This window comes from Mycteria americana, chromosome 14 (genome assembly GCF_035582795.1).
Source record: "Mycteria americana isolate JAX WOST 10 ecotype Jacksonville Zoo and Gardens chromosome 14, USCA_MyAme_1.0, whole genome shotgun sequence".
Classification (NCBI taxonomy): domain Eukaryota; kingdom Metazoa; phylum Chordata; class Aves; order Ciconiiformes; family Ciconiidae; genus Mycteria; species Mycteria americana.
In genome coordinates, this window is record NC_134378.1 from 1,480,873 (window position 1) to 1,492,503 (window position 11,631).

The 11,631-nt window shown below is 52.9% G+C and overlaps 1 protein-coding gene across 1 annotated transcript; it reads right to left on the reverse strand.

The window, feature by feature from the left end:
- Nucleotides 1-590: 590 nt before the first annotated feature.
- RAB5IF (RAB5 interacting factor) lies at nucleotides 591-7,997 on the reverse strand. Its single transcript, XM_075517118.1, has 4 exons — nucleotides 7,754-7,997; nucleotides 5,190-5,293; nucleotides 3,009-3,138; nucleotides 591-2,359 (listed from the first exon to the last, which is right to left on the reverse strand). The coding sequence occupies exons 1-4, from the start codon at nucleotides 7,880-7,882 to the stop codon at nucleotides 2,318-2,320; spliced, it is 405 nt and encodes a 134-aa protein (XP_075373233.1). The 5' UTR covers nucleotides 7,883-7,997; the 3' UTR covers nucleotides 591-2,317.
- Between the last annotated feature and the right edge of the window lie 3,634 nt (nucleotides 7,998-11,631).

Here is an 11,631-nt window from a genome sequence, read left to right on the forward strand (position 1 = left end):
TACCAGGATCCTTGAGGAGATCCAGAGACCAATGTCTTTTCCACATGGTCATGATCCTCCCCAACAGAGGATCCTCCTCAACTCAGGTTCTGCCTCAGCTTCCAGCCACTAGAACTGTAGACAACTGCAAAGACCAAGAAACGCAGCTGGTGGGACTGCAGGCAAGCAAGGAATAAAGCAAAGGGGCAGGTAAGCAACTCTCCATCTCTGCACATTTTACAGCAGACCTTGAAGTCCTGCTCTGACTTCAAGTGCCCAAGAGACTTGGGCACTCTGCAACGCAGGAGTAGCTCTGCCATGATTGCGTGTCACGGGGCAGGGACAGCTGCTGAAGGAGCAGAACAGCTTACATGGAGGCAATACTTGGCTTAACCTGCTTCATCACCCGTTAAAGCATGGATCTAAGCACTACTTCCACTACAAATGCTTCCAGACCCTTCTGGAAGTGCAGGACTCAAGCCTGCAGCACAAGAGACCTGAGAATCCCAAAGAGCTGTTGGCTTAGCTATTTACCAAAAATCAAACTCTTAAAGGAATCCCACACTCCCACCATTTTACAAAACTTCAAAGACCAGAGGATACAGAAGCTGCACAGTGGATTATCCAGGCAACATTTATTAGAGCATTTCAAGTATACAATGATTTTACTGATGGCTGTGAGCAGCTAAGATGCAAACAGATGCCAGTAGGAAAGGGTGACCTAGAACTAGCAGGCTATGCAATTCTTGTGGAAAATTAATGCTTTCAGCTGAAAGAAGAGGAAAAGAAAGTATCAGACTAAAAGACTGAGCAAGTTTGGGGATGGGAAGGAGAAAAATATAGAAATTTTTATTTGAGATCACTTAAATTGGCAACTCACAAGTAGCAGAAGCTGTCTGCTATTGCACTCTTCCCTTGGCATCCCAAGGACCTGAAATAGCCAGGTGTGTTTTTTCCACCAAGAACAGGCAGCATTTTCCCTGGTAAGAATGGAGGCCTGCACCGGGGGGCGATTCTGGAGCCCTAGCTCAGCACTTAGAGATTTAGATCCCTGGCTTTGCATACTCACATGTGAGAACCAGGCTGTTGGACTTCCATCAGCGAGGAAGCAATGCAGACTTTCAGCAAGAGCACACTAAAACTATCAACTCCTCACTATAAGGCAGCTTTAGGGCAGGACTCTTTTTGGGTGCCTGAGCTGTTGTTTAGAAAAGCTAGGACCACATGGCAACAAGACTACAAGGTCCTCTGACAATAACAAGGACTGTGCGTGTTTCCCAAGAACTATTTCTGAAAGACACGTCCTTAAAAATATCTTAAAGCAGAGACTCCCCTACCGATGCACAAAAAGGGCATGACTAGGGAGGAACCGAGCTATGAAGTGATCAACTCATAAAATGCACCTCACGAACCGGAGGCTATGTACTTTGCCTGATTTGCAAGTTAGTAATTCTGCATTTAAGATAATAGCTGCCTCATTTGTGTCTTAGTCTCCTGCATTTATTAACAAGGAGCAGTTGAATTCAAGAGCTTAAAAAAAAAAAAAGAATTTAAATGCTTAACATTTAAAAGGGTATCTCCAGAATGACTGTCCTTCAAGACTACTAAGCTCTGAGGTATGCGATGGCAACTTAGTAGCCAGGCTAACAGAATGCAGTGGAGTTTCTAAGCCTCCTGAATACCCCTTCGTTAACCAAATGAATCACAATTCTTTCTAGTAAAATTGCTTAAAAATTTGTCTTCGGCAAAGACCATTTAAAAATTCTGGCCGACAACTGATTTACAAGTAAAACAAAAAATATTAGAAATGGTAACAACACAGTCTGTTTAATCAAATCAGATCTGGTTACTACAAAAACATGCTAAGGACAGCCACTCAACTCATATGGATGCTGCAGTGCCTTCCTCCCATGTACCCTACAACTGCTTTTTTAAAACTGTCTAAAGGACAACAATGGAAGACAAGTCAGGATTTAATGACAGATTTCAAACAGAAGGGCACACATACATTAAATTAACAGATTCAACCTTCAGCACACAGGATTTTGATAGAGTTACTGGCTAGAGTCACAGAAAGTTCCAAATTTGAACAGTCTTGAACCACTTCCAAAAATTCCAATGGCTTTTTAATAGTTCCAACAATTAACGGGTATATAAAACGGAGACGGACTTCTCCAGCAGAAGAGTTGGGGCTCTTCTAGGCTAATCAGACCACTGGTACAGAAGGGAGTTGATTTGACTTCCCCAGCCTTCCCACCAGTCCACTAAAGACTATGATTTATTAAAACCTTCTCCATTTACTGACGACTGATTTAACAGGCAAAAGCTGCAGACCATGTCAATCATAGTGGATGGCAGTATAGAAGATTATCCAAACAACCTGTGGAGAGGAAAGGAAGTGAAGGTTATTTTGATGCCTCTGGAGAGGGTTCAGGCACAGAAAACAAGCCTCACGCCTTGCTCTCAATAGAGGACTGGGGACTGAATTCCAGCTTTCAGATGGTCTCAGAGAGATGTTAGGATCACCACGTGCCACAAACGGTGGCATTCAACTTGCTTGCCTTCTGGGGTGACTAGCCTCTCCACATTAAAATCCCACCACAGTCCCTCTAGGGATTTAGAAACACCACCAAATCAAGTGCTGAGCGTATTCAGAGACTTGGGGGAGGGGAGTAAGGGAAAAACAAAGACACCAGTTTGGGTGTAATTAGCTCTAGATGAAACTCCACCAGGATATCTGGGACAGAGGACGGGAAAACATAAAAGTTAAGTGGTAGATGCAGAAGTATAGCTGCCTGTTCCTACATCCTTTCCTACAGAGAAATCCCAGGCATTAATACTGTATTTCATGGTCAGTAGCCATCAGATTTTGGGATTTTCTTTCCCAATCAACTCCACTTATCAGATGACGTTAACACATCTCTCTTCTATCAGTGCACCACCTCACCTGCTTTTCTTCCAGGTCTTTTCCCTCAGAAAGTGTACCAACACAATTCACTAATCAACTTAAAGAAAGCAAGAGGCATTACCAGAAACAGTGCAAAAGATGTCATGAATCCTTCTTTTGTTAGCTCCCACGTCCCCCCATACTCCTCCTCATCTATCTGCTGGAAGCTGCTGAAGTAGAGGTACAGAACACCAGCATTGATCAGACAGAATCTGGAAGAAAGAGATTAGGAACTGTCATTTCGGCGATACAGGGTGCAGGTATCCAACATGCCGTACAGCTGTGTAGCAGTGAAACGTCTTTCATCCGCAGTAGAGAGGAAGCAAAGAGGAACACTGTTCCTGCAGCACTTCCCAGGCAGCTCAGTCACTTCCTTAAGAGAGCACCTCCAGGTCAGCTTGCCATAGCATGCTAGGTTTGGATGAAGTTCACCTCACAAGGCACAACCGACTCCTAGTAAGGCTCAACAGACAGGAGTCAAAAGCTGGAAGTATCAGCAGATCTGCAAACCCTGCACGTCTTCCTATCCTGCAGATCAACAGCAGTCCTGCTCCCACACAGAATCCAATTTCCTTGTGTGTGCTACTTGATTTTGAGGCTGCTAAGAGGGCAGACTGTTAGACTCTATGCTCAGTGTTAGATTCCTGTTAACGTCCCATGACCAAACACAGTGAACTTAGAGATAAGAGCCAGAGAAGACTCGATAGCACCCTCAGAGCCATAGCATTAGGGTTCAACTTGAGACAACTCTGAGCGCTCTCTAGTCTGTGCCAACAGTTACCCTGCAATAGAGAGAAAAAACGTGACCTCCTGTTTGTCCTTAGACAAGTTTGGCTTTACACCACCTCAGCGTAGGTGAGCGACAGGTACATTTCCTGGAAAGAACCCTGTGTAGGAAGGGCAATACGGGAAGACATACACGCAAGTTCAGTGACTGGCAGCAAGCTGTGAGCAGCTGTACAACTGCATACCACAGAAAAACCACACGCACAGTTCTAGAAGCTTTTAGTCTTTCCACTGTACACCAAATCACTTTTATTTCTTATTACACATTTAGCACAGGAATTGGCTTAGGTGCCTGAAGGTGCCTTGTGAATTAATGGGTGACTAAGAAAGAACAATGCTTCTCAGCTACTCCACACCTGTTACTGGGAGCACTTTAGATTTAACTGTTTGCATGTAGCTATCGAGCTCCTGTTGGAGCATCACTGCTTTACAGCCCCTTTTCCCTAATTTTTTTTTTTTTTTTCTTAGAGAGACTTGCTGCTACTCCCTCCACTTTCTTGCCACAGCCAGGACACTCAGGAGGAGGGACAAGATGACAAGTCACTTTTGCCTAAGAAAAGCTGTGAGGTTGTGAGCTTGACTAGGAGACCTTGACTAGGCAGAGATATTTGCAAACAGAAACTCCCCAGAGCAGACACAGCATCTTCCCACACCCGGCGTTCAGAGAGCAGGGCTGTGTTTCCCATCTCTCGTGTCCCTCCAGAGGCTTTCAGGCACATGCCAGGGCCAAACAAATTTTCATTTCATACCTGAGAGTGCTCACTGCAGCCTTTGGACACCTGCTGGGAGGTGACCATGTCTCGGTGGGGATCCAACGCGTACATACCCTTCTAGGCACTGCCTTCCCCCCACACCATGGCTGAAAGAACACCTTCAGCAAGCTGGGAGCGCTGCAGGAGCACTGCCAATGGTGCCGCTTTGCCTGCTTGTTACCTACAGTCTTTGGTGTTTTGAAGAAACCTTTTCTTTTTCAAAGAGAATCTGCCCCTCTTGTCTACTAACAGAACCTCCTCTCTGAGGAGGGCTCCTGACTCAGAGAAGGACTACCACACCTTCCCCACTATGGGCCTTACTTCTTAGGTGGCCACGCTAGGCACCGTACTCATAGCCCCTGCAGGGGGCTATGACATGCAGGGGCAGGCCACTTCACACGTGCAGGGGCAGGCCACTTCACAAGTCAATTGAACCTCTCATTCCCTTCTTCTACCCCTGCCCCCTTTAATAATAATAAAATAAATAATACTTTAAAAAAGCATTAATCAGGCTGAGGAGAGAGAAAGAGGCCGATGAAGACATGTTATGATTTGTATGAATTTCATGCAAATAACAGTCTGGAATGCAATGCTGGCTTTAAGATGCACTGTAGACAGAGACTGCATTTGGCCAGCCCATTGTTTATAGCACAACTTTAAACCAGACACCAAGTAAAGTCCAAATGTGGGAAAGTACATGAGACAGAAAAGGAAATAAACCTTACACTGCTATTCCCACGAATCCCTTCAGTGGAACTACTCCCCAGATGATTCCCAAAATAACTGCAATGATCTGCCGGAACCAGTAGATCACATCTAAAAACTCGTCCTGAGGAGATAAAGCACAAGAAAGATTTTGGCATTTACTATGTTTCCTTTTTTAAAAGCATCATACAATTAACAGGTGAAAATTTAAGACACTGAAGACTTAGTTTTCCATTCAAAGGATAAGGTATTGTACTCAAAGCAGATGAAAGCAGCTTCTGGCATCATGCACCCTGGACTTCTCTGCTTCCGAATTAAATACACGCCTTTGTCCTCCAATAGGCTAACTGCAGAGGCAAACAAGTATCTAGTCCCCTTGTTTACTAAAGCTTCAATTCTATAAGGATTCACTGGAATAAAAGTTTAAAGAATTTTTTATGCTTTAAGACTGCTATAGCCACTGTCAGTGCCCCAGGCCCTCCCCTACCCAGAAACAAGCGCTACCAGTAGCCAGTACTCACGCCAACTCCAAACCACAAACCGAATCTCACACATACTACGAGTGCATCTGCATTCTTTCAGCGCAGCAGTGAAGCGGTCATTCCTGTTCGTCCATAGGGCCAATGCAACTGTAAGTATTGCAGCTGGACAATGCTGACTCATGCTTTAAATAAAATTCACTTCTGCTTGCCTCTTTTTTCTAGCCTCCCCAAAGATGGGATTGCCCCAGCATACCCCCAAACACCAATGGCCTTCGTGATTTTACTGTAGAATGTGCAAAGTTGTTTGGTTCCACGTGGAAGACTAGAATCCATGTCAGAGATGGTTGTTTCTCTCAGTCACTACGCTTCTCAGTCATTTTAGCCTTCAGTTCATATCCTCTTGCATCAAAACATTGGCACAGCCTGCCATTGCTCCCCTCGCTAACTCTGAAATCCCTCCCCAATTTGTCAGAGGGGGATGAGGTCGAGTACAGGAGAGCCCCACCAGTTCTGTGAGCAACAGCAACTGGTAAGAAAAAAGCCACACAGATTCAGGTCTGTCCCCCAAGGAAAAGCAGGACAGAGTCCACACCTTCTCCACGCCGAAAGGCAAAGGCAGCCAACTGGGGAGCAGACATCCCGCTCCATCCACGTGGCCGTGTGCCCAGGCCGTGCTAGGGATACGGCAGGACCTGGGACGCTGCAGGAGCTCAGAGCACCTTGTGGGTGTGCTGCTGGCGGGCAGCAGCAGGAGGAGGCATTGACCAGGAGCGTTACAGCACACGGGAGATATGCACAGGAAAAAAGGCTTCACTAGCGCTAAAAACATTGGGAAGTCTATGGCTGACGTGTTTTCACTCACACTTGGAAGGTTTGCAGACAAACACGAGCAAAACATGCAAGTTGAGCACAGACGTGAAATTTTGGAGAAACCAAATCTCTTTTTGCACATGAGATGGCGAGGCTAGGAACAGCAAAGCAGACTGCAAATGGCTAAGCCACCACCATGATGTTACTCTGCTGTGAGAACATACCCGTGCTGTGACACAGTAACAGAGAAACTCTGACAAGCCTGTTCTTGGTGCTGCCCTTTCCCTTCAGACCTGACAGGTCAGCTGGACTTGCAAATATATTTTCCCCCAACTTCTTAAAGTAGATTATATTTCTATTTTTCTTTTAATTACACAAAGCAAATTTTTATTTAATCCTAGAAGAGTTTAGTCCAGAGGCCAAATTTAACTGAGATATCTTAATATAATTGCAGCTAGTGTCTTCTTTGGCTCCATGCCCAAGTAGCAGAGAAGAATGAGGTCTGCTGTAGGCTACGGTACGGCAGACGTGCCACCTCTGCCTTCAGGAAGTGCTTGGAGGGCAAGCTGGGTAAGAAAGGACACAAAACCACTGTGCAGCGGCTGTCCGGTGTGGAAGTCACAGCTGGATTTAAACAGGAGCGCTGTATTTACCCGGGGTGTCTGCCAGACGACACCCCGAGCCTCACCCGAGCCAGCAGCTCGGCGCACCCAGCCGGCACAGCCCGCCCGATGTGCGGGAGCGGGGGGAAACGCACGCAGGCTGCAGCACGGCGAGGCACCCGCCTCTCCTGCGAAAGGGCCTTCAACAAGCTCGGAAGACGCCTGCCCGGCGTCCGCGGGGAGGCCCTCCCGCACCTCCCCGCAGCCCCACACGTAGCTCCACAGCCGCCGCGCCGGGCGCTGCCGTGCCTGCTGCGGCCTCAGCCCGCCCTCAGACGCGCCCCTCGCCGCAGCAGCTCCGGCTCTGCCCAGCGCTGCCGAGCCCCGAGCCCGGCCCGCGGCGGCAGGCCGCTGCTGTCCCCTTCCAGCGGAGCCTCCCCCCGCCACAAAGGCCGGGCCGGGCGACAAGCGGGTGAGGGCCCGGGGCCGGGCGGGCAGGTCGCGGCCGCTCCGGCCGGGCCACCGGCACCAGCGCCCGGCCCCGGTACCGCCAGGCGAGAGCAGCCCCCTCCCTCCCTCCCGCCGGCCCGCCAGCGGGGCGGGGGCTGACGGCGGAGACACCCCCGGCCCCCCCCGCGCCCGCAGCTCACGGCAGACCCCCGGGCCCCCCCGGGCCCGCCGCGGCCCCACCTTGTCGTGCCAGGCGGAGTCGCTGCGCAGCGCCTTGCCCCACACGGAGCCGCGCCCGGCCGCGCCGCCGTTGGCCACCGCGTGCTGCTGCGCGTGCGGCGGCTCCTCCCTGCGCCGCGCGCCGCTCATCGTCCGTCCGTCCTTCCCGTCCGCCCCGCTCCGGCTCCGGCTCCGGCCCTGCCGCCGGCCCGGAAGCGGCCGCCGCGCACCGTCACCCGCCCGCGCCCCCGCTCCACCAATCGCGGCAGCGTCTCGCGTCACACGTGACAAAGGCGAGCGCCGCGCCCCCTACGGCAGGGGAGAGGGGCCAGGCTGAAGCGCGGCGCTCGCTGGCCTCGGGGGGCGGAGCCTGGGCTCGCGGGGGGAGGGCTCCCGCCCACCTCCCCCCGCCGCCCCCCCGACCCCCGCCGCCTCCGCAGCCCCGCGAGCCCCGGCCCCGCCGCTGCTCTGCTCACGGAGGGGGCCCGCGGCCGGGGGAGGCCGAGGAGGGAGCCCCGCTGTGTGGGGCGGACCCCGGCCGGGCTCCCTCCGCCATGGGCAGCGCTGGGCCGGGGCCCGGCCGGCCGCTGGGCCCGGGCGGAGGGGGCGTGTGGCCCAGCCGGGGCCGTGTCCGGCGTGAGGGCATCGCCTGGGCTGGCGGGGGCCGTGAGGTGAAACAGGCCCGTGTCGGCAGCGGCCGCCTCGGGCACCGCTGTCTGAAGGTGCCGCGCCCGGGGACACGCCGGGGAAGGGGAAGGGGAAGGGCAGGGGAAGGGGAAGGGCAGGGGAGGGGAGGAGATGGGGAAGGGGAAGGGGAAGGGGAAGGCCTCGCAGGGCCGCTCCTCAGCGGAAGGGCAGGACAACAGCCCCCGTGTTGTCCTTGCACGTTGGGCGGGAGAGCAGACAGCCCATGGACCACCACACGCGCACGCGGCAAGGCGTCGTGCTGAGCCGCGCAACCACAACCGCCACGCGGCGATCCGGGGCTCCCTGGGGACAGCGTCCCCTCCGCGCTGGGCGTTTTGACCGCATGTCTCCATCGTGCTACGCTGTCTGCTCGAGAGGCGTAGCCATGCTTTTGAGGCTCTCCGTAGTCCCCTCCTGGAGAGGGGCTGCAGGACGGAGGCGTTGGGAGCAGGATGGCCTTTAAAATAAAACACGGTTGTGCAGGGTGCTACAGCTTGTTATCTCTGTTTATTCGAGCAGACATTACAGCAGCCAAACATATGCCGCCTGCAGAAATTACGCTCTTGGAAGTGTATGCAAATAAAATAATCACATGTGGAGTCCTAAAGGTTTGACTATGTTTTATATTCTTGCCTTACAAGAGCAATGGTATTCAACTTAAAACGGTTGCATTCTTCATAAAAAAACATGTTGGGAATTACTTCTGCAGCATGGGGTGGGCAGAGCGTTCGGTTGGGACTGATTCACTATTGCCCCCCTCGGGCTGCGCTGATGGGGGCAGGTGGGCAGAGGAGGGCCCGGGTTTGTGACAACAAATGATTGAATTTCCTGCGTACGCGTGGCTGTGGTCTCGGTACCTCCTTCTGGTGGGCAGCGTGTCGAGCAGTGCAGCTCAGCGGTGCTGCGGCCACTCAAGGCGTTGCTGGAAGACCTTCATGGTGCAATGAACCTTTGCAGGCCCGAGTCCTGCAAAGATACCTCGTATGGAGCCATTCCTTCCTCGCTTGCCCGTGCACATCCCCACTGGTGCTGACACACGATGAGGTTCACTGTTTCATTTCCCCATTAACAAAGCCCAGGCCCAAGGTCCTGCATTTCTTTCTGCGGCACAAACTAGCAAACGCGTGACGTGCTGAGCATCTCAGGAGCCTGACTGCTCCCTGTTCGCAGCGCGAAATACTTCGGTAGCAACCACCTTGCTGTTGATTTCAGCAGGACCTGGGAACCTTCCGGGGCAGACCAGACCTACCTGAGCTGTGTGCGGTTATCACAGAGGGCAGCAGGCAGATGAGTCCTCATCCCAGGCCTCCGATCGCTTCCAGCCAAGGCCATGTAATTTAAATACAGATTATGCAAGATACTTTTGGACTTCAAAAGTGTCTTGCCCTGCTCCAGCTATCAGACCCCTGAGCACATGTCCAACCCCTTGGGCATTTGCCACAAGCCAAAGGCTGGTCCAAGTCAGTGGACCCATGTTGCATTAGCAGGAAGGGGACACGCAGTGGGGGGGCCATCGCTGTATCTCCAGCAGGACCTTTGCCTCTGACACCCCCACCATGACAGGGCCCTTTGCTGAGGGGCCAGGTCTCACATGCCCCGGCTCCAGCCTCGCTCCTGGGGTGCTCCTCAGGAGCTTGGGGCATGGCAGCCCCCCTCTGCTCCGCGCCCTCCACTCTGTGACGGACACGGTCACTGAGTGCAGGGGGAGGTGACAGCTGCGGGACCCCAGGGCTGATCTCTTCCAGGACTTCAGGCTGTGTCCTAGGCACGTGAGGAGTCTCGCTGTCCCCAGCTCTGTGCTCCTGCCCCAGGCCACTTTGCAGGGGTGGAAGCGCTTGCACGGTGATGAGACACCTGGATCAGGGAACTGGTCTTAAAATTCAAGTGCTAAAAAAAAAACTGGCTTGTTTTACTCCATCTCCATTGACTGATCCACTGCCCAGAGAGAAAAGCAAATTAAATCGGGGCTTGAAAGAACAGGGAGGAGGCAGGAGAGGTGCCAGAGGATGTCACGGGGGTACAAACAGGCCCCCAGTAAGGGATGCGTGTTGGCAGGCGCCTGGAAGGAGGGGAGAAGGATTACATGGGCAGCCCTGGGCACAGGCAGGGGAAGGTGGGCAGGGCTGGATGGGGCTCCAGGGAGAGCCCGAGGGCCGCACAAGGTGGCCCAGCAGCAGCCCCTTACGTGCACGCAGCTTCAGAGGCTGCAAAACGTGTGAGGAGCTGCCACGTCCATACTGCCCCTCTTCACCAGTTCCCCCCTCGGGGCCCGGCCTGACATGTGCCCAGTGGCGAGGAACCGGGACTCGGTGAGGGACAGCAAGCACCCCAGAGGGGCTGGAGGGGAGTCCTGCCTCCTGCCAGGCTCCCAGGGACCACCTGGACACGGCTGAGGCCGGGCCTTTCCTCCAGCACAGAAAAACCTGGGACCAGCTACGGGGTGGCAGCTCAGGCTGTCTCACTCCTGGGATTTGTTCTTTTTTTCTTTCTTTTTTCTCTTTCCATGTATTTTTATTAAAAGGCAAACCTTCTTGGGACCCCCTGGCCAGATCATGGGCACGGCAAAGGCTCTGCACTCTCCCTGGCTCGCCTCTGCCCTGGCACGGCACTCGGTGGCCTTTCCCACCCCATCTCCGCATTTGGCCAGCTCCGGATTCCTCCCCAGCACAGCCTGTCCTTCGGAGGGGACGCAGGCAGGACACCTGCCTCCAACGAAGGCTGAATGACCTCCGTGGCTGCCCCGCTCCCCGGGGGAGGCAATGTCCTGGCAGATTTCATCCAAGCAGCATGAGGACATGGTTAGGATGTCCCCAAGTCTGGCAGGCTGTTGGCAGAGCAGGTCACTGGTCTTCTGAGCCAGCAGGAGCAAAATCCATACCCTGGGCAGGGCTTGGCCGTTGCTTTTGCATCAGTGATGAAACAGGGGTTTTTTGGCTTTTTAACTGTTGTTTGTAGTGATGCCCCACAGGAGAATGGCAGCTGAAGATTAATTTCATAGAATCATAGAATTATAGAATGGTTTGGGTTGGAAGGGACCTTTACAGGTCATCTGGTCCAGCCCCCCTGCAAGAGCAGGGACATCTTTACCTAGATCAGGTCACTCAGAGCCCCGTCCAACCTGACCTTGAATGTTTCCAGGGATGGGGCCTCCACCACCTCTCTGGGCAACCTGGGCCAGTGCCTCACCACCCTCAGTGTAAAAAATTTCTTTC